Genomic DNA, 26370 nt, shown 5'->3' with positions numbered 1-26370 from the left:
TTAGTTAACTAAAGTCCTTCAAACAGACAAACAGTCTTTGTCCCAACTACGGGAAGATAGGGGAGACATATTTTTCAACGAGCGGCGTCTCCCACTAGCAACTTTCCCTCGAGGGCGGCTAGCATCTTTTTCTAACCACCGATATGGAGATTGACCAATTAGCAGCAACGCCAATTTCCCTTACTTTCTGAACGAAGGCTTTTCTCGACGAATCCGATGATCTCGTGTCCTTAGACACACCCCATTATAGTTTTCCTCTGTGGCATCATCGGGACGGGAAAGACATTCTCGCTCGCGATCTCATTGATGAAAGGAGTAGCTCTTTGCGACCAGTGAGTATTACGCGTCCGACTTAGATTTTGTGAGTACGTTCATCTATCATCCCGTCGACCGCGGATTCGTTATTGAGCCTAGGATCATTGTCATTAGTTTCTCGAGTACCTAACTACCGCGGTTACTTGTCCGGTTCTATAATAATCGTATTTGCACTAGTCAATGTCTTCTCTATTGCATAACGACAACGTGTAACCCAAACGAAGATTCGTTTCACGCCCCTAACCCTAATTCTAATGTAAACCGGACATATATACATACATTTATGCTAAAGAACTGTTTCTTGTGTGTACTTGTACCTTCCATGGATGAAAATAAATCAACGGTGTAAAGAATAAAAGCGCTTGCGATGGTAGAATTGAAAATCTTTGTGCGTAATTAAGAAATTCTGTGTCTTTTTCTGTAAGCAATTCAGCTATCGAGTATAAGGCGATGTGACCAATTCTTCAAAAATCGCGTCGAATAAATTGTCTGTTCTTAGCCTAAATCTTGTAGATAACTGTATAAATTTGTATGAAATATTTTAGGAGACCACATTTCTATATGTTATACGGATCCATTGTGGGGTACTGCAAACAGAAGACACCATCTTCTTAAAACAAAATTTTTTGAATGTACTTGTGATCGATGCAAGGATCCCACAGAATTTGGAACAATGTTTAACGCTTTAAGGTGCAATCGAATGTAAGTTAAATTAAAAATCAAGTCTTATACAAATTATTATGAACACGAAGAATGGATTACTATAAATAAAAATATTTTCCCACTTTACAATATTGTATAGAACTGATGCAAGTACAGTAGAGTCTTCTTTATGAGAATTTATAAGCAGGCATACTGTTCGGATAATGGAATTTTCTCATAATACAACAATCACTATTCTTGTGTGAAATTTCATTTATTTCAAATACAAATTAAGATTAATCGATAGCTTCTCTAAATATTGAATATCCATATCTTTTTGGCTGCTAAGACACGTAATTCTTTCAACGTAAGTAATTACATCGCAGCGGGAGACTTCAATGCAAAGCACACGCTATAGGGCTCAAGAATTAACACGCCCCGAGGTAGAACACTAGAAAAATTTATTAGAACTAATAATCTCAACATATTATCCACAGGAAGACCAACACACTGGCAGACAGATCTAAACAAAATTGCTGACTTCCTTAATTTTGCAGGTATAAAAGGAGCAAACGCAAACAAATTAAAAGTAACACCCAGTCTGGAGCTTAGCTCCCATCATACACCGATAATAATAGAATATACAAGCAAACCAATATTTAATAACAAATCAGAGTCGCTTTGCAATAAGAGTACCAAATGGCAAACATTTAAAGAACTAATCAAGAGCGAAATCAACTGCAATATTCCATTAAAAACACCCAAACGCATCGAACAGGCAGTAACAACATTGACAGAAATCATGCAAGAAGCAGCATGGCTAACTATTATTTATAAACCAAACAAAATCAAATATCCTTGACAAAATCAGAGAAAAAAGGAAAGCGAAAGCAAAATGGCAAAAACATAGAACACGTGAAAACAAAAAACATCTAAACAAACTCGCAAAGAAAGTAAAAAGTAAAATAAAAGATCATAATAGTAACGAATTCTCAAAATTCATAGAAACACTCTCTGTGCACGCGAATGCCAACTATTCTCTATGAAAAGCGACGAATAAAATAAGGAAGCCAATAAAACTAATCCCAGCAATCAGAAAAGCAGACAACACATAGGCCAGAAGCAACGAAGAGCAAGCTGCAGAATTCTTCAACCACCTTTGTAACACATTTACTCCATATAATACTAACAACAGTAAAACCAAATGTCACTGAGACGAAGACATATTTAATACAACAGCACAACAAGTTAGAATCATAATCGAGAAAACAAAATACAATAAAACACCAGGAATCGACCTAATCAATGGTAAAATTTTTAAAAACCTTCCTTCAAAAGCAATACGTTTAATCACAATAATATTCAATGCAATTTTAAGAATTCTAGAAGCTAGCACAGATCATAATGTTAGCTAAGCCAGGCAAAGACACACACCAAACTGCATTTTACAGACCAATATCACTACTTCCTGTGCTTTCCAAAATACTAGAGAAAATAATATGCGATCGCCTAAAACCAACAATAGAGAAAAAAAATTAGTACCAGATTACCAATTTGGATTCAGTAACAAACACTCCACTATAGAGCAAATGCACAGGCTCGTCAACGAAATTTTACTAGCAATAGAAAAGAAACAATGCTGTACATCCCTTTTCATGTACATTGAGAAAGCATTTGACAAAGTGGACCATGAAAGCCTCTTACAAACAATCAAAAAACACTTCCCGGAATAAATCCATTACTTACTCAAATCATACCCAACCTAACCCCAACCTTTGTAGTAAAAATAAAGGATGTATATTCTGAAGTAAAAACATGAAGGCAGGGCTACCGCAAGGAAGTATCTTGGGCCCAACATTATATACACTATACACGGCCAACATACCAACAACTACTAATAGCAAAATACTGACATTCGCGGACGACACAGTTGTACTAGTCAGGCACACTAACCCAGAAACAGCAGTCAAATTACTACAAGAACACATCACAAAAATAGAAAAGTGGCTACAAGATAAACAAATAAAAGCAAACCCCAGTAAATGCCACCATATTAGATTTACACTAAGAAAACTGAAAACACCAAATATCCAATTGAATGGCACGCACATAACACAAACAAGGCAAATTAACACGTTGACACTGGCGCCGATATTCAGGGTTTTTTCTGTAAGGCAGCGCCCGAATGCACCGTCTGCTTCGTGGGGAGACGCAGCGTTAGATTAAACTGTTCAACACGATTGCAATTTTTTAACTTTGACCTCAATTTATAGCAAAATTACAAGAACTATACGATTCCCGTTAGGTTCAATGAATTCCGTGGGCTTCAACTAATACATTGATATACAATAGTTTGGCAATATCAATTTGCAGATATTTGTAAATATTAAGTAAAGCTGACGGGGCCAGCTTTGACCCTAATTTTGGAGTACTGTTTTCAATTTTTCTCACAAAGTAGAGGTCTCACGCGAACTCCGACCATCGCAATGTATACTAAACTGCAAATAAACCAACTAAACACAAGATTACTCTGCATCGTTAGTCTACCTCCACCTTGAGCGGTAATATCGTTCACGGACCGCGACCTCAAGATAACAGTTTGCACCGGGCTCATCGCCGTCTAGTTGATAAATCGCAACAAGTTCTGTACCAAATTCTTACAATTAGCAATCACTCAATTGAATTAAGGAAAGAATACATTGTATACGAACACCAATTTAATATGTACATACCTGAAATGGAAAAAGATATTTATTACTGAGAAGTACTATGTTGGGATAGCAGAACGTTCGAATAATACTGTATTCGGATAATGGATGTTCAGATAAAGAAGGCTGTACTGTAATAGAATTTAGGAAAGAAAGCACAATTTCGTAATTGTTCCTGTATTCGCGGAGATATAGAGGATGTTTCAAACTATTACATTATATTTCGAATATAAATCTTTCAACATTTAGCCAACCAGCGCGCGTCACAGCGAGCTATACGTTTCCATTGCGCATTTCTTCAAGTATCGAGGACCAATTTTCAGTACTTAAAAAACAAAAAAGTCTAAAAATTCTCTAAGTAGTTAATTATATTTTGTGGTAATGATTTTATTTAACGATTTCAATGTTTATACAAAACATTGTGTTTAAAAGTATAAAAAAATATAGGTAATATTAAAAACGTTCAAGACGACTAAAGATAAATAACACAACTTGAACATGAAATTAAAAATTCATGATGCATTTCAATATTTTTTTACAGTGTCGTATCGTTCGATTATAACTTTATTTAGTCGTAACGGACTAAAAAAAAAAAAAAAAAAAAAATAAAACGCGTTGCTAAAGTCAAAAAGGGAGATCTCCCTATTCGGTTGCCTAAGTGTTGAAAAGCTTGTATAATACAATTTCATGGTTACGGGAAATGCTTACAGAATTATTTATCTCGACGTTTAACTTGTGATGCATATATCAGTACTTTATCCTTATTTGACGTAAGAACAAATGTTTGTATTTGTGAGATGTATCCGATGTATGTCAGATATATTCGGAAAATATTTTACATCACACACTTCTTGACCGACGTCTGTGTTTTGCTATTTCAATTTGTTATATCCCAGTTAATATTTTTATTACTATGATATCTTATTCTATCTGCCAACAGAACAAATATCACTAACAAACGAGGAAGATCGCTTCAATATAACTAATCAAAATTCAACATATGAGTCAAGAGAATGCGAAGATCAGAGATTTGGGTCAGATCATTGTTTCCCTTTTAAGAGGAGTCAAAACAAAATAAATAGTTCAATTTTATTCTTCAATACGTAGTATATAATATCAATAAATTGTTATTCGTCAGTAAACAAATATTTTAAATTAAATTTCATTGGTAATAAGCAGAGAATCTATTATATTGATTTATTATATTTCTGTAAACAGAAACTTTCAAAAGTGCATTTTTCTATCACTGAATTTAAATCTTTTAAGTGGCGCTGTACATATATTCTTTTCGTTCATTCATTCTCTTTATGCATTGAAATTGCATAAAAAGTCGAATTCACAATACACAGTAGCGTCCAAAAGGGAGATAAAGTCAACTCTGATAGACTTACGACGGGATCTCTAAGAGAACCTCAGTTCAGAAGAAGACTTTGAACGAAAAACGATGCAATTCTTGTTATAATCGATAAAGGTAAAGATTTTACTGAGCTTCACAATGAGCTATCACCTTAAAGATTGGTGAAAATACTGGAAAATATAGAAAAAGGATAGGAACACTTCTCATCGAGATGAAGAAGAATAGCTGCCTTGAATGAGGATATAAGAAGAGTACTGGGCGAAGACACTGTGGTTAAAGCAATGAATCAGACGATTACATTTCAGTGTAGAGATCTTGATTCTATCATTGAGAAAGGAGAAATAGTCAATAATACCACGGTCGCTCTACGTACCGACAAAGAGGAAGACGTTGAATTGGGGGCCTTAACCCTTAGAGTGCTATGGACGCATATATGCGTTTAGCGAAAGCTATCGGTGTGGAAGAAGAACACATATATGCGTTAGTCAATTTTTCCGTACACCTATACAGAAGTAATACTATTACGTTTGTGTGAGATAAATATTTTATATCAAAAATCTACTGCTTCGAAACAAAAATTTAGTGAATTTCATTTAGTGTTGATAAGACACATTTTACGAAAATATTTCCAACGTAGGAACATGGTAGGAGGAGGAAAGGGAAAGTCTGAGGATTTACCATTTTGTTTAATTGATAGACATTTTCCATCAAAATGCCCTAATCGTGCCGGCACAACACAATTATCAAGAAGAAAATGTGTTGTTTGTTTGAAAAATAAGAGAAGGAGCGACACGCGATACGAATGCAGAAAATGCGATGTCGGATTATGTATCGATAATTGTTTAAAATTTTTCACAGACAACTGAATTATTAACTTGTATTATATTTACTAAATTTAGTTTTCTAGTTTATTGTTTTCTAGTTTATTACCCAAATTCTAGTTTATTGTAAATTTCAATGTTTATAATAAATAATTAATACTACAAAATAACGCTCTCGAATCATTTAATCTCGTGCAAAAGAATGACTATAACTTATTACGATTTGCTCTTTGAATAGTCAATCAACAAAGTTCAGTCTAGCGGAAAAGTACTCCGTCCACAGCGATCGTCAGCGCTGGCCGAGCGCCGTCCGTACGGACCGCATAGGCCTCGAGTATTCAGCACTCTAAGGGTTAAGAAGAAGCTTCAATGGTACGCGAACTGCTCTGGCCGAGATTTCAGGCGAATTTAGGGATAAAATAAAAGAAGGTGAAAGGATTGAAATGGGCCTTATAAATTTTCCTATTCAGATTGTACCGCCAGTCGTTTGATGCTCCTGTCGCTACAGATTTGATCGTACGAGCGCTGAATTTAAATTTAATTAAATATTAAATGGAGAAGAGTTACGTGGAAGAAGTAGCGCCGAGGGATACACCAGAAAAACTGCCCACGCCTCAAAGGTGCGTTATATGTAAAAAGAGAAACATGGATGAAGATAAAATAAATCATGTAACGGCCTCTCTGCCTTGTCTTATTTATAGGGAATTAATTAATCAGACAACATCGTTGATGATACAAAAATAAAATTTTTCCAAGTAAACTGTAATAGATACAAGTTAGCCCACAAGTTGCTGTATAAGACAGCAATTGAGCTTTCCATAAAACCGCATTCCATAAGTAACGGCTGGCACACTGACTAAGGCGGCAATATGGCAATTTAGGCAACAAGACATAATAATGTTTACTATGGTGCGGGCTCTGCCAAAAGTAACAATGGGTTTGTCTTCGAAATTTCGGATAACGCTAGATTTTTTAGTTGTTACACTTCACCGAACATTTGATTGTGGCAATATTTCAATTATATTTGTACATATCGGAGGTCGACATTATCGAAGCTAGAAGATCCGATTTTCGATTAATTGTTTCGGAGGATTTTAATTCGAAATATGGTTATAATCTGAATAATCTCGACAGCGAGGCTCTACTTGTTCTTTACGACAATACGATCTCAGAGTGGAGCACCCATGAAGAACAAAAATTGGATCATTTTGTTAGATACAACATAGCAATACAGGATTTATGTGACATTACTCTCAAAAGAGTAAACTGGGCGAATTACTGGTGAAGTGACGAAATTGCTACCTTTAGAAAAGAAACGAATAGCGCGAGACGTTGGGTTCATAGGACTCGAAAAGAAAAGAATCCAGGATGTGACTGCTTTGGAACCTATATTTAAGGGCAAAAGGAATGAATTACGCATAGATATCTTGAAAAGTAAACAAGATTTCCAGAAATAGTTCTACTGTTTAATTGACAACACAGCACACTGTGCATTCTATAAAAATTCGGCTGGGCGAATTCCGAACACTATGCGTCGTATGAAATAATTTTACATACAAAAATTGCAGGGTTTGGAGGGGCTCATTATATTGTGCATGTATTGTTTTTTTAATACGTGAAGACATTTTGAAGATTTCAAGGACAATTTATATATTTTAAAGGGAATGCTATATTTTTTATATGAACATACAAAAGAGTATTGAATCCTGAGTAAAGAGGAATTAACCTTTATGAGTCATAAATACGAGTCGACGAATAATTTCGCTTTGTTTCCTGAAAATATACTTTTTGTAATATCAGGTTGGAAATTCAACATCATCAAAGATTTTCGTAAGAGACCGGTTTATCGATACTACAGATTTTACCTCATAGTACTCGCATCGTATTCACTGTCATAGTATCATAGACGTTTGAGATTTATAAATAATCATGAGAGCTACACTCTGAATTGCCTCTGCATCGAACCCAATGCATGCTTCGCGAATTTATTCGTTCATATCCCCTGGTGTTTTTCACAACATGTTATGTTATTTTAATGTACCCCACAGAAAGTACTCCAGCGGCTTTAGCTACAGTGAACGTCAGTTCACAAGATAACAATGACAACAGAAAGCAAATCGTGACATTGCCCATATATAAAATACAAACAAACGTTTGTCTGTTTGTAGGACCTTAGTTAATTAGATCTTGAGATTTATAACGGATCCTCAGGCTAGCTGAACATGTACTGTGGAGATGCGTCGGCATCTAGTAACCATCATACCCGAAGAATAGGATCTGCGTGTGGCGAGCCACGGCACAGAAACCGTTGGAATGTTTACTGTCGCGTGCCACTACAAATATTTCTTTTAAGGAGAGCTATAGAATTACTCCAAACCCCTGTTAGGTAAAAACGTTCGTCTCCTGACCGCAGCTACATTCGGCGACTGGTTGTCGCCTCGAGCCCAAGCTCATTATCACAAATCTCGAACAATTATAATTGGGTCGAATAACGACAATTGTTTAATTACGCCTATGATAGAATCTATATTTCGGTATTAAGGGATTTTTCCCGAAGTTCCAAAGGGAAGGCTCCGATGTCCTTTCATCTCCGACATATATATATGCAATTCCTTATTTATTTGTATCACCTATATAATATATGCCTATACCTATAAATATATAAATATTTAAATATATATAAATATATAAATATATAAATAGTATACCTATAAATATATTTGTATTACCTATATAATATATGCTTTACATCAAAATCCTGATGTAAAGTCAAATCTTTTTACTCGTTCGATTTTAAATGAATTTCATTATTGTGCCATCATGTAACACAGTACTACATTCAATGTATATCTGTACATTCATTTAAGGTTACCAACACAAGATAGTATTTATAACATACATATTCCGTAATTTAAATTCTCCCTATGCTTTTCCAATAAATTTATAAATTAGGAATTTTCGGAATGGTATTTAGTAGAAAAATCGGTTATTCCCATCTACCTGTAAATGTCTTCCATCGATGTACTAGATGACTTAATATTTTTTTCTGGTCCTGTGACGACTGTTCTATAGAATTCTTCCGTATTTTCGCCAACTTCCGACATGAGGATTCAACAAATCTTTTATTCTTCCATCAGATTCTTACCTAAACGAAAGTATCTTCCTAACGGATTAATAACCTCCATTCTATCTAATTCAGGAGTCACAGACGAATTTTGGTTTAAATATAAAACACAAAAAGCCAAATAGTAAGCTAAGTTCGAGCTGTGCGCAACTTTTGTATCTTTTCTGGGTAAAAGTCAATATAGTGAAACTCCCAGTATTTGAAGACCTATTATCTGAATATTTTATTATTCAGACGTTCCACTACCCAAACGTGTCATTAATTACACAATATTTCTACTTATGTCCTTCTATAATTTCATATCTTTCTATTACATTATGTTTGAGGTAGAACGCGTTAGTATTTCGCGTATAATGATATCAAGCAGGAATCATGTCGTATTAAGTATTAAACTACAGTCTAGATTAGATCTACAGTTCATAACGTCAAAAAGCAGATACATGTAATTGAAAACTACTGAGGTGTTTCAAGGTATAGAAAAACTATAAAGGAATTGAGAAATAGGTATCTAAACTCTGCTGTATAATAATTGTTTCTATAAATCAGCAATAAGGAAACGCCAGTTTTTCATTCTAGCTACGTTATTATGCGAAGAAGTTTTCAAATTTGGATAAATATTGTTTCCCACATTTTAAGTTCGCATGCTGAAAAAGGAAGTCCACAAGAAAATAATCTTCAGACATAAGAAAGTCTTCTTATTTGGAAACGTTTATGACATTAATGGACCTAAGTGTTTCGAGACAGCGGTTTCCAACCTTTATGCTACTACGCCTCCCCTGAAAAAAATTTCTTTCCGCGCCTCCCTACCTTTTACTTTTTTATAGATATAATAATATAAACACGTTTTAAATAATAGAAAAAGCTGAAAACTACAATTAACAGAATAATAACAAGATTTTGCTATAACATATACGTGTTTTACGATATGAAGTTCTATTTATTTGTAAATATTATGGTATGAAAATTAATATTTTATTAAGAAATGTTGTTGCCTCCCGTAGCAATACTCCGCGCCTCCCACGTTGGAAACCACTGTCTTCAGATACAAATAGGATGATTTAACGCAGCTCAAGCTATTAACAAATTTATTTGATATAGCAGTAAAAAAGATATGGAATCCATAAATGAATTAAAAAAATATTACGTTTATATTATATTGTATTTTTTGTAATTGTTCTTGAATTATACTTTTTGAAAAATGGACCGATAATGATAATAAAACACGCGTGTTCCACCATCCACAAATTCCCTCATTCAAGCAGTCATCACTCCATTAATTTCCTCCATAAATTCGGATAATGGAAATTCTACTGTCCAAAAGAGCTTGTAATTCTAGCTTCTTCATTTAGATTGTTATGAAATAATTTTTGTTGGTATTAATAAATATTATAACGATAATCTTGGAGAAACGCTCCCAGAGATTATGGCATCTGTTATTGATAAAAAGAACTATTAGCATCAGTGGCGTAAGAGTGGAAATAATGTACATTTGGCGCACTGTTAACAATAGAAATCCAAAAGTTAAGATCTTTAAACAGAGATTTATTCAATGAAAATAATATCAACAATAATAGTGAAACAATAAATACAATAGTACTAATATAATAAACTAAAATGACAAGTATTTGAATGATTATGATATAATATTGAAAGTTTGAACACGAAAGTTTATAATATTCTGAAACGTTTTCAATATGTACGATAATTAAGATGCTTAAAATCTATCTTATTAATTAAATTGACTGCACATGTGCAGGCTAGACCGACGAGCTTTGTAGATAAAGCTCAAACGCAGTAAACCCAGTAAGTTTTATTGAGCAACACCGTTACAAAGAAGCTCTGCTCCTCGCTAGATCATTAGACGTAGAATGAACTTTAAATCAACATTAGGTTTAGCTCAGAGCGTGTCCTTGAACTAAAATTGTTCCTTCGCTGGCTAATTTAATCAAGTTGATCTTGAGAGCTCTACACAGACAGATAAAACCGGATCAGGTAAATTCTAGGGTTTCGGTGATTAAGCTCTTCGCGAGCTCATTAAACTTAAAGCGAACCAACCGACTGTGAGTCTCTTGGTTTCTCAAAGATCTAATCTCTAAGTTGGTTCTTGAAGCCATTAATCGAGGAACTGAATCGAACTACCAGCCCTCTATTTATGCTTGATAGTCGTGATTATGTGGTGCACTCACGTGGATGCGCAGTGTCTGGCCTCGAATATATTTTGTTGCTAATTTTTTACAAAAAAATATAAAAAAACGAACGCTAGCTTATATCAATAATAATCGTGATTAAACCTAAAGAAAAATACATCATTTAAACTAAAATACAATTTTTTATAAATAAAAATAAAAATAACATAAAGTAGTCATTTTTACGTTGATGATCCAGGAGTGAGGGTGTTACTCACTCCGTTACCTAGTACTTTTAAACTAACTCTAAACTGTGGCTTATTTGGAATATGTTGCGAAGAGGCTGATGTCAATAGAATGTCAGATACTTGTAAATAAGAAAAGTTAATTTTACAACAAAAGAGTTGCTTTCAGAATCCATGATAATTACACATTCTCTTGAAAAGTACTATGAGCTTTTAAAGTCTTAAACTCTTTCTCTTTAACACAAAAATACCACGAAAAGTTGGGGAACATTATTTTTCAAATTATTTGTATGCAAGAATGATTTGATCTGTTTACTTCTTTCCAGGAATTGTCCAGGATACATATTACCCAAAACATTTTTTGAACAGGAACAGGATTATATATGCAAAATTTGTGAATCAATTGTTCCTTATGTGGAAATTGAAAAAATGTTAGAAGATATTGGTATATACCTTTCAACTATCAAGAAAAATGACATTATTGCATGTAAAGAATTTATAAGTCGTTACGAAAGTACCCTCCACCCAAATCATTTTTACAATATTGATGTAACGATTGCTCTGGCTCAATTGATTGGACAACAAACTGGAGGATTAGCAGCAGTTGAAACAGATCTTCTCATCGAGAAAATAGAATTATGCAAAAAACTGGATAAATTGCTCAAGACACTCGTTCCTGGTAATGTATTTTATTTAAGAAATGATAACTAACGACAATTATTCCATATTACCTTTACTCATTTCTGACGAATTCAACGAGTCCTATGTTTTAAAACTGGCTGATTAACTTTACCACAGATACGCAAAATACTCAAATACAAATACATGATGGTAGGATTTCAAGGAATTCCTGGGAACGTTTTGTTATTTAATTTGTTTACTCGATTAACATTTTCTGATGCCACCGTTGTTATTGTTATAGGCATGTGATGGAGGGATCAGGGTATTTTTTAACAAATTATAATGTATTTAATACAATCGTATACCTGTCCGTCCAACATTTTCACAGAAACCCTCGTATTTCTTTACTTTTTCTTCTGGGTGCGTATTGCGCATTGCCTGAAGCAGTTGAGAATTTCCCTTTTTTTCAAAAAATGTAAATATTCGTAGAAACTGCACAGCCTAGAAAGTACCAAATTCTTGTTGGTTAGGCGTCAGGGATCCCCGGGGGATGAGGGTAATTGTACAATTTCCAATTCGTCGTTCTCCACTCTCTCCTCCTCGGGTGGCGTGATCATGAGCGCGCGCATAACCTAGAGTTACTTTCGAACTAACTCTTTTAACTTCCTAGCTAGGCCGAAGTTTAACCGAGTACATCATGTCATTTCCCCTCATTTTTAGCCATTCCTTCTCTCAGCACTACGAAACTCTTCTAGGTGTAGTGTACTTCTCTATTTCAAAGTTTTCAAAATATGCCTTTTCTTGATCAGTTCTTTCCCACCCATCTCAATCTCCCGTGTCCACCAGTATATAATGTTTTAGCCTTTAGCTTTGTTCTCTTTCTCCCATGGTTTAGCTACATGTCTTGACCGTAGCTACTTTTTTTGGTTACCGCATAGAATTTTCGAGTACAAAGTATTAATATTTCCTTTAATCCTTTCCCTCCATAAATAATTAATAAATAATAGCACGTCATTGAGTTCATCTACGCCGTTTTTCCCAGTGGCTTTCGGATTTCACATTGGGTTCTCCTAGTTTGAACCTCCCGGACTTTACGTCAAGGACCGCAAGTGACTTCACTCTAGTGACACCCTACTTATATATTCATCCTCATCCGCAATCAATAATCCTGTGGCTCCCTGGCCTTTTTTTCACGAGGAGGGCAAAATGCATGCATACCCAGTGACCCGCGTCACTGAGTTAAGGGGGACTCAGCAGGTGGAACGCCATACCCACTAAAAACCCCTCGTCTGACCGCTCTTCTTAACGTACAGGTACCAACCCCGGAAGCGCCTTTCAGCATTCTTCAGGATTAACCCTAGCATGTACCCCTCATTCGTTACATCTTTTCAATTATTTCCATTTCTATTGGCTCTTGTTCGTCTTTTTTCTATATCCATCTTCTGCTTTCGTCTCCCCATAATAATTCTTTCGTAGAATGCCTGGAACTTAGTCCAGTTGTCATCTTGATTACCTCTTCAATAATATTTTCCGTCGTTAATGGCGTGCCGACATGGCTCCCCAATTTGGTCCTGCCGAAGATCCACCTACGGCAGTGTAACAACGCATGCTCCGTGTCCTCCCTTCTGTGTCGCAATCCCAGCATCTGGAATGAACCTCTTTGCTGGTCGTCCTACGGTACACGTTGAATATCCCGTGTCCGGTCAATAGTTGTATCGTCCAATGATCAATATTTTTTCTTACACTTCTTGAAAGTACAAGCGTCTCCTCTTAGTTACTTCGTCCAATTGTCATTTCTATAAGAGCTCCATTCTTCCCTCCACTTGTCGTCTATACGTTCTTTCACTGCCCTCATGCTTTCCACGAAATTTGAGGCAATTCCTGCTCTAGGCCGACTCTCACAATGTTCTTGTTGGTAATTCTCCTTTACTTCATACATCTTGGCCCGGAGTTCCGCTTTGTAGTAAATCGGCATTGTGCCCGCCAATACGCACGGCGCTGCATGCGATACAGTGCTGTGGGCCGTAGACGATCTTATGAATGCGCTTCCCCTTTCTGGTTCTGTTCGTATCGGGGGTCAGGTAGCTACTTTGATCCATCTCACTATCCTGACCCAACTTCCTCCTTAGTGCTGTCCTTCATTCCGATTAGTCTAATCGAAGCCTCCTCTAATCTCCTCTCCGTGTCACTCTCCAATAGCGCTTGATCCCTGGTCGCTTTTACCGCGTGAGAGGTGGCCCTGGGACTGACCATCCTCTCGTCGTTGTTCACCCAGTCGTGTGATGACCGTCAGAGCGAGACTGAAGAAGCACTATCCGCAACACCGACGGAGCCTGGGGGCTCCGAAATCCCCTGAGCCGTAACTTTCTTCCTTCTCGTGTGGCTCCCTGACCTAGAATCAGGTACGTTCTCATATCCGCTAGCACACCGCAGCATCATTCCATAGAATGTCCTCGCTGGTCTCTCGCGTTGCTCGGAGCCTCGGCTCGGAAGAATTAAAAATAATAATGTTATGTACAAAGTAATGTTATTTTATTTTTAAGATTCTGAGATCATAAATGTTTTCTTAGATGGGACTCTATATTTCTCTATATATCAATTGACCTGATGCTCCCTCCTCCATACAAAAGTGTTAATGTAGTATTTTTATTTAGAAATGCTTAGTTTAAGAGGTATTTCAATTTTAATATCATCAAATTCAGTGTGAAAAATGAAGAAAATATAAACACGGTGCTATTTTATACCCTACCTTGTCTGTCATACGTAAACTACATTTGTATACTACGTTGTACACCAAGTAATTTTGGGCCTAAAATGCTTTAATCCTGTTTTATACAGGAAAAAGATATATAAAAATGAAATATATATATATATATATATATATATATATATATATATATATATATATATATGTCGGGTTCACATTATGATTAGGGTTAGGGGCGTGCAACGAATCTTCATTTGGATTACACATTGTCGTTATGCAATAGAGAAGACATTGACTAGTGCAAATACGATTATTACAGAATTTGACAAGTAATGTGACCGTGGTAATTAGATACTCGAGAAGCTAATGACAATGATCCTAGGTTCAATAACGAATCCGCGGTCAACGGGATAACAGAATGCGCTTTCTTCCAAAGCCCAAGTCGTACTCGACTTGCTTGGCTATGGTACAAGTATTACTAAACTAACTCTTTGTTAAAACGTGGAATGTCCATCGAACCTAAAGCCGCTAAGTAACTCGCTAATACGACATCACGAAGATGACTTTCCGCCACGATAATGCTGCAGAGGAAAACTATGATGGGGTGTGTCCAAGGACACGAGATCATCGGATTCGTCGAGGATAGCCTTCGTTCAGAAAGTGAGGGAAAGTGACGTTGTTGTTAATTGGTCAATTTCAATGTTGGTAGTTAAAGAAGATTTCCCCTATCTTCCCGTAGTTGGGACAAAGACTGTTTGTCTGTTTGAAGGATTTTAGGTAATTAGATCGTTATGTTTATAACGGCCCTCAGGCTAGCTGAACATGTACTGTGGAGATGCATCGACATCTAGTAATCATCTCGCCCGAAAAATAGGGTCTGTGTGTGGTAAGCCACGGGACAGAAACCGTTGGAATGTTTACTGTCGCGTGCTGCTACAACTATTTCTTTTAAAGAGAGCTATAGAACTACTCCATACCTCTGTTAGGTAAAAACGTTCATCCTTTGACCGCGGCTACGTTCGGTGACTGGTTGTCACCTCGAGCCCAAGCTCACTATCATAAATCTCGAACAAATACAATCGGATTGAATGACGACAATTGCTTAATTACGGCTATGGTAGAATCTAGATTAAAGTGTTAAGGGACTTTCCCAAAATTCCAAAGGGAAGGATCCGGTGTCTTTTCATCTCCGACATATATATAGTTCCATCATTAAAAAATTGCGCTGACTTGGAAATTTCATAAAAATGTTCATTTAGCTTGTTACGTCGTGCGACATTCTACCTAGACCAGGCCACACACCGCTGACAGGATGGCAACCAGATGTCCGCACGCCTTCACTGCGTATCTTCAATAGTCTTAAGAGCCGATCATAAATCTTAGGAATTTCTAATGTTTATTATGGAATGTTTTATGGAATGTTTATTACGGAAAGATAGAAGAAGTTCGTTTTTCTCATGTACGATGTTTCACACTAGCAACTTTGTCTCCGGGGCTGTTAACACCCTTCCTCCACCCTTCCACACCAATTCAGAAAATTAACCAATTACCAGAGAAGTCCTTCCCTCACTCTCCCAACAAGAACTTGGTCTTAACAAATCAGCTTTTCTCGCATCATTAGACCCACCCATCGCAAGTGTCCTCCGCTGCATCATCGTTACCGAAAGTCAGTCTTCATACATTTTTTGAACCTTCAACATCTAAGCGTGCGTCGCGTACAACACCTTGTTATTCTAGCTATCAATCGAATTAATTGTACATTTCTAGTTAAGAAGTTGTTGGAATAAACATTAATTATATCTATTAATTCAGTGTAAAGTCAATTCAACCACCCCTATTATCGCAACAGAAATCAGGAGATCGATCATTTCGTGGCGTCGATTATCCAATCTTAACGGGAATTTACGACTCCCGTTGACGTGCTTTCTCGCGATCGCGTCTCCCCGCGAATGGTCGAAACATTGAATAACATTGTCCTAAGAATCTTTTTCATAGGATCTTTAATAGCGGAGATATCCAAGTGCTCTCATTTAAATGCCGTATCTTGTACAGAATGCAATTATATTTAAAAATGGTGATTACTTGCAAAAGTTTGCATTAACGACAAATAATTTAGAAATTTTCGATCATCACCAATTTCGAACCAGTAATAACCGATTTCCATGACCATGAAATGTTTTTCAAGGTCGACATTTTAGACTATTTCATTATACATATGTACAACCGTCACTCGGCTTTAGTTTCCAAGATATTATGTCATATACTGCTTCTGACAGGATGTGTTTCGCACTACACACACAGTTCTAGTATTGTTTACTTGCATGTTTTCGTATCTATATTATAACAAGTTATTAAATTTGTTGTTTGTTTATGGTTTAATTGGTCGCATTTTTATGTAACCTTATTAAATTATTTCATGGAGAGTTGAAACAGGAAGATTTATTCTAGGCCGTCTATGGCAGAATCAAATAAAGAAATCTAATAACTTGTTACTTTGCGAGGAATGACGGAAAGGAAGACAAAAGGAAAACGCCATGAAACGAACGCATCGCGTGTGTGTTAAATGAATGAATGTGCAATAAAACAAATTCATTCCTGTTTCAGATGTATAAGAGAAAAGAGCGGTGTACATTAATACTTCTAGCTATTTTGTTACATACAAAATTGTTATTATGTTACATATAATTTTTATATTTAATAAAACGTCACAGATTATTACTTTAACAGTTACAACTATTAGATATGCCTGTAACGCAAGAGTAAAATAAGTTTAGATTCGTATTAAGCTTTAGGTACTGCCGTTAATATTGAGAATATTTCAGCCACAATATTGACAATAAGCGAATATTCGATTATCAAAATTATACTGGCGTCTAAACAGAAACTCAACTAAGTAGCCAATATAATTTGCAAGTTCCATACCGTGGAATAATCGCTATGATTTCCTGCCACATACATTGTATATTTTCTGTATGTGCATTACTGTTTTGATTACTATCTGAAATGTAGAGTGTCACAGACCAATAACATACATGTGTAAACAGCAAAATATCACATATAGTATCGAATACGTTTTTACGAATAACTTGAAAACTAAAGCCGTACTGCAGATATATATGTATGTCGGAGATAAAAGGACATCAGGACCTATCTTTTGGAATTTTTGGGAAGATTGCCAATACTGTAGTTTAGACCTTTCATTATAGCGGTACTTGAATAATAAAACTTAGAAGTAGTTGTTTATGATTTAATCCGATCATGTGTGCCCGAAAATTATGACAATAGGCTTGGGCTCGAAGTGATACAACGGGTCGCTGAACGTAGCCACGGTCACGGGATGGACGTTTTTATCTAACAGAGGTATGGAGTAATTGTATAGCTCTCCTTAAAAATATAATTGACCCGAGGGGTACAGAGAGGTACGGAGAGGAGTATATAGATGTAGTTCGATTTGGACTGAAGAAGTTAGTGGAGTTCTACTTGTGGACGAGTAAGTGGAATTACACTTGAATTGTGGGCCAGTGAGTTCAGTTCGACTTGGACTTTGGAAGAAAGCACATTGTCTAACCCGTTGACCGTGAATTTGTTATTGAGCCTAAGATCATTGCTATTGGCATCTCGAGTATATAATTATCAGGGTTACTTGTCAAATTCTGTAATAATCATATTTGCACTAGTCAATGTCTTCTCTATTGCATAACAACAATGTGTAATCCAACTGAAGATTCGTTACACATCCCTAACCCTTATGATAACTCGACATGTATATAGGGAAAAATTGCTCAGAACGTTGACCTTGATGACATATTTCAAGGTCAGTGAAATCGACAAGTTTGTCCGCGTTGTAAATAATTACCAATAATCCTTGTATAGAAGATATGTTGATATTATGATATTACTACTAATATTTCTTCCTTTGCAATTTGATATGATAGGTACAAATATCACTGCATATCACTTATAGGGATACATGATAGGTGTATATAAGCGAAAACAATAAACATGCAATTGATAAACTTTTACAAATTTATCAGAAAGCAAAGCTGTAACGAAAAAACATTATCTTTAATTTTAATTCTATTTTTATTTCAAATATAACTGTAGTATGCTTTCTTAAAAATCGTCAATTGCATAAAACAATAAAAATCGGCAATTTCAAAAATTGATACGGTTGCCTAGGTATGTATGTGCGAAATAAGCACGATCCTATCTGCAATCAAATCAATTAGTACGCTTATTTACGTCATGCTTTACTTTGTGATTTCATTGTATCTCATCCACGTGGTACGGATAATAATAGTACGCATAATTTGAGGTCTTTGTTTCAGCTGAAAATCGAATTCGAGGTCTGATTCTTTTCGAATTACATGCAGCCCACGCAGACCTTAGTAGGAGGCATACAGAAATGGAGATTTTAGTGCCATTATTGGTAAGATGAAATATCAAATTTAACACGTACTTAAATAATACTACATATTTAAATAATAATATGTATAACACAAACACAAAAAATTACCATCTTTGATAAAATTACAATACAGATGCCTGGTTAGAAATTTTAATGGGGTATTTTTAATTTCTTCATTAATATGAACAATGGAAAAACACAATGAGCTTGAAAGAGATAAAGACCATCTAGAAAAAGGGGACAAAAGTCAAGAGCTTTAAAAAGTTAATAATTTATGAGGACGTATTGTAATTTAAATGTAACTTCTTTATTATGATATGTGCATTATGATATGGTATGTGTAGTTTATGAAATATTGATTTCGATGAAAAGCATGCAAATTGTACTCTTACGCCGATGAGGTGTAATTGCGAAAAAAGTCGTAAAACTCCCTTTTTACAACAGTTTTATCTGGGTCTGTAGTGAAAATTTAAATAATACGTTTACTGCCACGTGCATGCTGAATATTTCGCTAAAATCGATTGATACAGAAAAAAGTGATAGGCATTAGAAAAATGTAAGAATCATTAGATTTGTTACAATTACAGGTCAAAAATTGTGACAATTTTTCACAATTTTTTTCATTGTTTCTAACTCGTAGCAACATTAATCGATTTCGATGGAAATGTAGTCACGATTACGATTAGCTTCTGCAAAATCGGAGTCTATCGTCAAAATTTAAAGACTTTACACTGTTTCCGGGCCTAGGACATGTGCTGCTTAGCACACAACAGACCACAGATCGGAAACACCACGAACAGCCGCGTCTCCAAGTCCACCTCCCAGTGACAGACGAACACATAACCAATGACGCCGACGATCGACGACTCCGTTGATGACCGAACATATCAGACCAATAGCATCCGAATTATTATCCAATGATCTAGTCATCACAGCGTAGATTAACGTTTTGAATGATAAACAGCAACCAATCCGTTGTCGAGCGTTGCTGGACATCGGATCTAGTATGAATTTCATTACCGAGGAATTAGCAAAATCGCTAAAGATAAGGCAAAACAGTCTTAATAAACTCTCAAGATTAGAAATGTTATGGAACTATGTTCTTGGTAAAATAAATTTCTCTAATTTTAAAAATTCTTTGTAGAAATGATTCACACAAGATATGACTTTATAAACACAAAAATACCGCTATACATCCTTCCTTGTCTTTCATACATTAAATTTTACAAATTAAAGCTAAACTACCTACTAAATTATGTAAGAGTTTTTCGACATAAATAAGTTAATATCTTTTTATGGGAAATAATAAGATAGATCGATTAATGTATTAAAAGATATATGGTTGACCTTAAAACCTATCCCGCTACTGGAACAATAATTTCAGTTAAACAAAACATTCTGTATACGTATATACAATTTTCTTCCCTACAACTTGTACAAGATAAGCTGCTGCCCATGTATCGTTCGATTCGAAAATTCCTGTACAGTCCGCTACTTAGATTGACCTACTTGTTGAGAAACGTTAAGTTGGTATAATCGTTAGTTCCTACAAGCTAAGTTGGTACGACTCCTAACGACGCTCTTTTGTCTTAGGAGTCGACCATGTGTTAATTATCTGAGTGTATCCGGTGTGTTCAGACGTTTTGTACGAGGTGGTGAAATATAGAAAGTAAAATTCAATCTGTGTGAATCTATTAAATATCAACCCCAAAACTATATTTAATAACACTACTTTCGTTCATGTAAAGAGGTTTGTTCGCGCACAGGGATGTTTCAGCTAGTTTCTAACTGACAATAACTAAAAAACAAAGAAAACGCAATTTTTTATTCTTGATTTTCATCTTACTTTAGCTTCAAGAATCACTTTAAATTTTGTTACAACTGTAGCCAAACACCCTTTTTAAATATATAATATTATATAGAACATCCGTTTATATATAGTGCTATGTACAATAGGATAATCTTTATATCTTTACTTCCAAATTACGTTGTCACACCATCTAAAATTACTACATTTGAGAAAATAACATTTATAAAATTTAAGTTAATGTTTTCATATTCTTTACTTCACGTTAATTTTCGGCATATTCGTGTCCTCTCATTCTACATATATTTCATATATATTTTAATAAGTAATTTGTAAACATTTTTTTAATAAAATAAATATTTATGGGTATTTTGACAGAAACGTAAAAGTACACTTACTTAAATAATACAAGTATGTATTTGTTGAATATTGGTGTTATCGAGGAGGAAGTCCGACGAAATTGTGTTCAAATAATTCGTAAAACAATTGTTAAGCAACGAAAAATAAAACACTAACTCTTGTCCGTAACCTGGCGATCATACCACCAACATGGCTAATGAGAGAAAGTAAAGTGACATTCCAGTACGAGATCTTGTTACAAAATTATATTCAGAAGGTAAATCCTTTCTTAAAGTGTGGAAAGTGGTCGGTAGAACTCACTCTAAATATACAAAAATTCATAAAGAAATGTCCGAAGAAGAACACGAAGAATTTCCGTCCGAGAACAAATGTGCGAAATATATGGAAAGAAATCTCCATTGAAACATGTTTAGTTTTATAGCGGACTGTATAAAGGTTGGAGTCTATGCTGAGAAGAACACATAGGTTTGTGCGAGAAGAGCAAAATGATTCACGATCCTGGTCGAATCGAATGAATTTTATTCGGAACACAACGCCATTGGTAACACGATGTGATGGGTGTGACTATTTACATATGATATAATGATATTGTTCGCATAACTTATAATAAATGCACACGTTGCGGAACGCTAAATTCTTTGCATAAAGAACGCAATTACCGATCACGGGAAGATACAAATGGTAGAAAGGGACTTCGGTAATCGTAACACTTTTCTTGTCTTAACTTTGGTCGTTCTTGTTTCTATTCTTTTCGGTAATATCCTATAATTAAGTAATTATAGTTTTAACGCGAGCGGTAAGGGACTGGAGCGTTTATAACTACCCATGATGTCGTCATCGATGACAAATCAATGTCTGAGAAAAGAAAGGATATTAAGAAAAGAGGAGTATAGTCGCAGAAAAGTACAGAAAAAACTATGGTAATTATTTACAGAAGGTTACACCTTATCGATTTCGGTGACCTTGAGATATGTTGTCGTTCTAAACAACTTTTCCGTATATATTACCGTCGCTCGGTCTTAAGTTTAGAGATATTCACAAAAAAAATCAATTAAAATTTGATTTCGATTACAATAATCTCGGTTTTTCTTAAAATTCTTCATCGTCTATGTCGCTTCATTCTTATTCCCCTTTTTTCGGCATACTTTTCATTTCTCTCATTTCTGAATGTCACATTTCATTCCGGATCGTATTAAGATTTATTCTATAGTTACATCAAACGTAATCCCCGACCAAAATTTATTTAACCGCCGAGCCGTGAAAAATCTTTTGCTTGAAAACTTTTCAACATGGAGTATGTCTGTGTTTCTTGCTACTGCATGTCTTGCAAATATAATTGGCAAGGCTTTATATAAAGGTAGTAACCACTGACATGAAAATGCGGGCTCATTCTTCTTAAAGCGCCGAAATGTAATTTCCAGTTACCGCTTCTTTCAGCCTCATTGAAGTGCTTTATTATTGTAATCATATCGAAATATTGTATCCATAATTTAGTTGTCATTTCATTTTCAAGTTTTAAGATAACATGAAAATTTTGAGACAACATTCTGAAAATCTGTATCTGTGATGTTATCTTGCGGACCGCTTGTTGCAAGTTATCAACTAAAGAGCGACTAACGCTCAAGGTGGAGGAGGTTTAATAAATCGAGTGTTAGTGTAATTTGGCACTTTATTTGCACTTGTTGTATTAAAGTAAAGTTTGATGTTCCGAACACGACGGTTGTAATGTTTTGTTGAGAGTGAAGTATTTCACCCACACGGTACGACGCTCTGTTGACTGTCCTAGTATGTCGCTGATTCCCCCCATCAGCCGTTGGGTCTCCTCCATCCATCATGCCTTCCCGACCGGGGGTTTTCCCTGGAGTTTCTTCCTGACCTCTGAATCATCAGACTTAGAGCTCGGGGAGGACAGGTAGTTCGAAATTTCCCAAAGAAGGGATAGGTGCTATCCGAGCCATAAACGGACGGCCACTCAAAATCTCAAATACCGTTTCAAAGATCATGTAAAGTTTTCGAAAACCTTGATTTCATCGTCTGTAATTTGAAAAGAAGCTAAAATAATTTCTGATAAGGCTAAGTATGTGGCCTATTACTGCTCTTATAAACATGAATATGTAGCGGCACATGAGTCATAGGACGATTCGAATCGGGAGTGACTCATATTGTTGTGCCTTATAGTATCAACGCTGTTTTAATTTGCGAGATTTAAGAATAAACAAACTCCGGGCAAAAACATTATCGCCGTTATGAATAATTGTCAACTGAAACCACATATGATCTTCTGTAAATCCACCGGACAATATAAATAGACGGACATCCTCTCTAGGAAAAGGAGTCTTTAGAGCGAATCAGTATAGCGAAGAATATAGCGAGCAGCATAGCGAGTCATACGATAGAATCAAGTGAGCGACGGTTACAACCGACATACACTATCTCTGTACTTGTACCTAAAATGATTTTAATATAATTAACTATTACATTTTTACCACTCATCTCTTTAATAAACTAACACGTTAATACGACCTCAAATACTTAAAATTTTATCCAAGTTGACTGCCGTACGTTGCAAAGTTCATTACAAAAAGTTGTATAGTATTCAATTGTTCGAAGATATTTGTCTACTTATTCGACTATTTCGTAACGAATGTAATAAGTGTAGAATATTGTACTTATTAATCATTTTGAAGATACTGTCGTCGCAGAGCAATTTTCTATAAAAATTTGGAGTATAACAACTTGTAAGTACTATTTTTATAAACAAAATAACTGATAAATAATTGATCATTTTTAAGATCATGGATCCGCACGTGAAAAATTACGTTATCTGCGATAAGTTGTTGACTCGTGGATTCTGAAAACTACTAGTCAAAAATAGTCAATAAGGAATTTTTTATAATATTACTAATCAGTAGATTCAACACCATTAGTCTTTGTTAAATATATAGTATATTTGTATTGTACGTGCGAGGGAGAGAGAACGTAGAGCGAAAACACAAACAAGTATGTATCCCCTCCCTAGTATTAGAATACTAGAATATTAGAATATTCACATAACTCTGCTCGCCGCGTGGGCTACTCGCCAGAGGCCTATGGCACGAGATTTCACATTGCACTTCTCTCTTTTTTCTCAACGGAGTCCTAGGCCATCATGCAACACTATCATACATACTATGGAGGGGATACATATTATACTTGTGTATCGTTTCTCTCTACGTTTCCTCACTCTACACGTACAATACAAATATACCATATATTCAACATATTTAATCTACAAAACACATTTTTTGTATTGTCTTCGGTCGCCCTTGTTTCTATTCCTTTCGATAATATACGCGTGTTCTAATGGTAATTATAGTTCTAACGCGAGCGGTAAGGGGCTGAAGCATTTTTTACATAATACGATAATTATACAATATTAACAGACAATTATATAAACTGTGAACAAAAATTTCTGCCATCATTTATTTGCACTTTACATTAACAAATATTTGACGGTTTGTTTTTTTTTTGCAGCAGGAGTCAAAGAAGTATTTAGTTGATGGCTATCAATTGCTGAAGTATGAACCAAAAATTCTACCGGAAGGAAAAATAGCTCAACATGCAGAACAAAATTTCCACGAAATAAATAAGCTCTTAAAACGATTCACTGTAACATAAACTTTATCAGTACGTAGTTTGCTCAGTAAGTTCTACGTTTGGGAGTAAATATTAAACGAAAAACAAAACTGTACATATACATAGCCTTCGTAAGCAAACAAACATATTGAAATAAATTTGTTAAAAAAATTTTAATAAGTACAATTACAAGCGGTAGTTATCATGTATTAGCATTCTTTGATTGAGGGGTTCATTTTTAGCGCATGTTAGAAAAATTAACACATGGAATCAATGATATAATTTATATTCCTGTTCTCTTAATTTGGTAGGTGATTTTAAAAACTTCTAACGAATCACCAATCTTACTTCTTCTGGAAGGGATACGGCGATAGAATAAATTCTCCATACGCTTTGTGTTTTGCCGGTAGCGAAAAATACTGAAAAAATACCGAATGTACAACAGAGAGGGATACAGTAGGGGTACAATACAGTACAGGGCGGGAACAATAGAAAAAGATTAAAAGTTTACGTATCAGGGAATATCACCGTTGCAACGGCAAACCTTCTTTCTTTTCGGTTCCCTGCGAAAAAAGATTTTGATACTGACGAACCTTTTCCGACGAAAGCGAGATCGAACATGATACAATTTGACTAATATTTATTTATCTAATTAATAATTCGTTCTTTCTATCATTGTTTCTGGTAAATTCAAAAGTAATTTCAATAAATAAATAAATTCAACAATATCATTATTATAAAATAATAATTTACTATTTTGTGTACAATTTATATAATTCATATTTAATTTATTATTTATTAATAATTTACTAATACTATTAATGAAATAGTAAAATAATATACATGTCGGAGAAACGTCAGGAATAGGGTTGTGGGCGTTTGATAAATCTTCATTGGAATTGGCCATCGTTGGGTTATAATGAAGGTACGGTCTGTTAATACAAGTATGGATACTACCGACTCGACAATCAACCGCGGCGGTTGGACACTCGCGATACTAGTGATGTTGGTCTTAGGTTCAATAACGAAGCCGCGGTCAATGGGATGATAGATATACGTGCTCACAAAAATCTAAGTCGGACTCTTTGCGAAAACGTGGAATATCCACCGAGCGTACAGACACAAAGTAACTCGCTAATACGACCTCACGGAGAATGACTCTCCGTCGCGATGATGCTGCAGAGGAAAGCTATGATGGGGTGTGTCTGAGGACACGAGATCATTGGATTCGTCGAGGATAGCCTTCGTTCAGAAGGTGAGGGAATTTGGCGTTGCTGCTAATTGGTCAATCTCCATATCGGTGGTTAGAAAAGGATGCTAGCCGCTCTCGAGGAAAAGTTGTTAGTGGGAGACGTATTTGTTCGAGATTTGTGATAATGAGCTTGGGCTCGAGGCGGCAACCAGTCACCGAACGTAGCCGCGGTCACGGGATGAACGCTTTGTCTAACAAAGGCATGGATTATTCTATAGCTCTCCTTAAAAGAAATATTTGCAGCGGTACGCGACAGTAAATA

General features: G+C 35.5%; 1 protein-coding gene across 2 annotated transcripts; it reads left to right on the top strand.

The window, feature by feature from the left end:
* Positions 1–864: 864 nt before the first annotated feature.
* On the top strand, positions 865–25516 carry LOC143303887 (uncharacterized). Of its 2 annotated transcripts, XM_076625993.1 has the most exons (5): positions 865–1017; positions 11665–12017; positions 18995–19095; positions 24755–24907; positions 25168–25516. In XM_076625993.1, the coding sequence occupies exons 1-4, from the start codon at positions 989–991 to the stop codon at positions 24896–24898; spliced, it is 627 nt and encodes a 208-aa protein (XP_076482108.1). In that variant the 5' UTR covers positions 865–988; the 3' UTR covers positions 24899–24907; positions 25168–25516. The 2 variants fall into 2 exon arrangements, with proteins under 2 accessions (XP_076482108.1, XP_076482107.1); XM_076625992.1 differs by lacking the exon at positions 25168–25516 and having other exon boundaries at positions 24755–25124.
* Positions 25517–26370: the final 854 nt, after the last annotated feature.

Source organism: Bombus vancouverensis, chromosome 17 (assembly GCF_051014615.1).
Source record: "Bombus vancouverensis nearcticus chromosome 17, iyBomVanc1_principal, whole genome shotgun sequence".
Taxonomy (NCBI): domain Eukaryota; kingdom Metazoa; phylum Arthropoda; class Insecta; order Hymenoptera; family Apidae; genus Bombus; species Bombus vancouverensis.
This window is presented reverse-complemented; position numbering and strand designations above follow the sequence as displayed.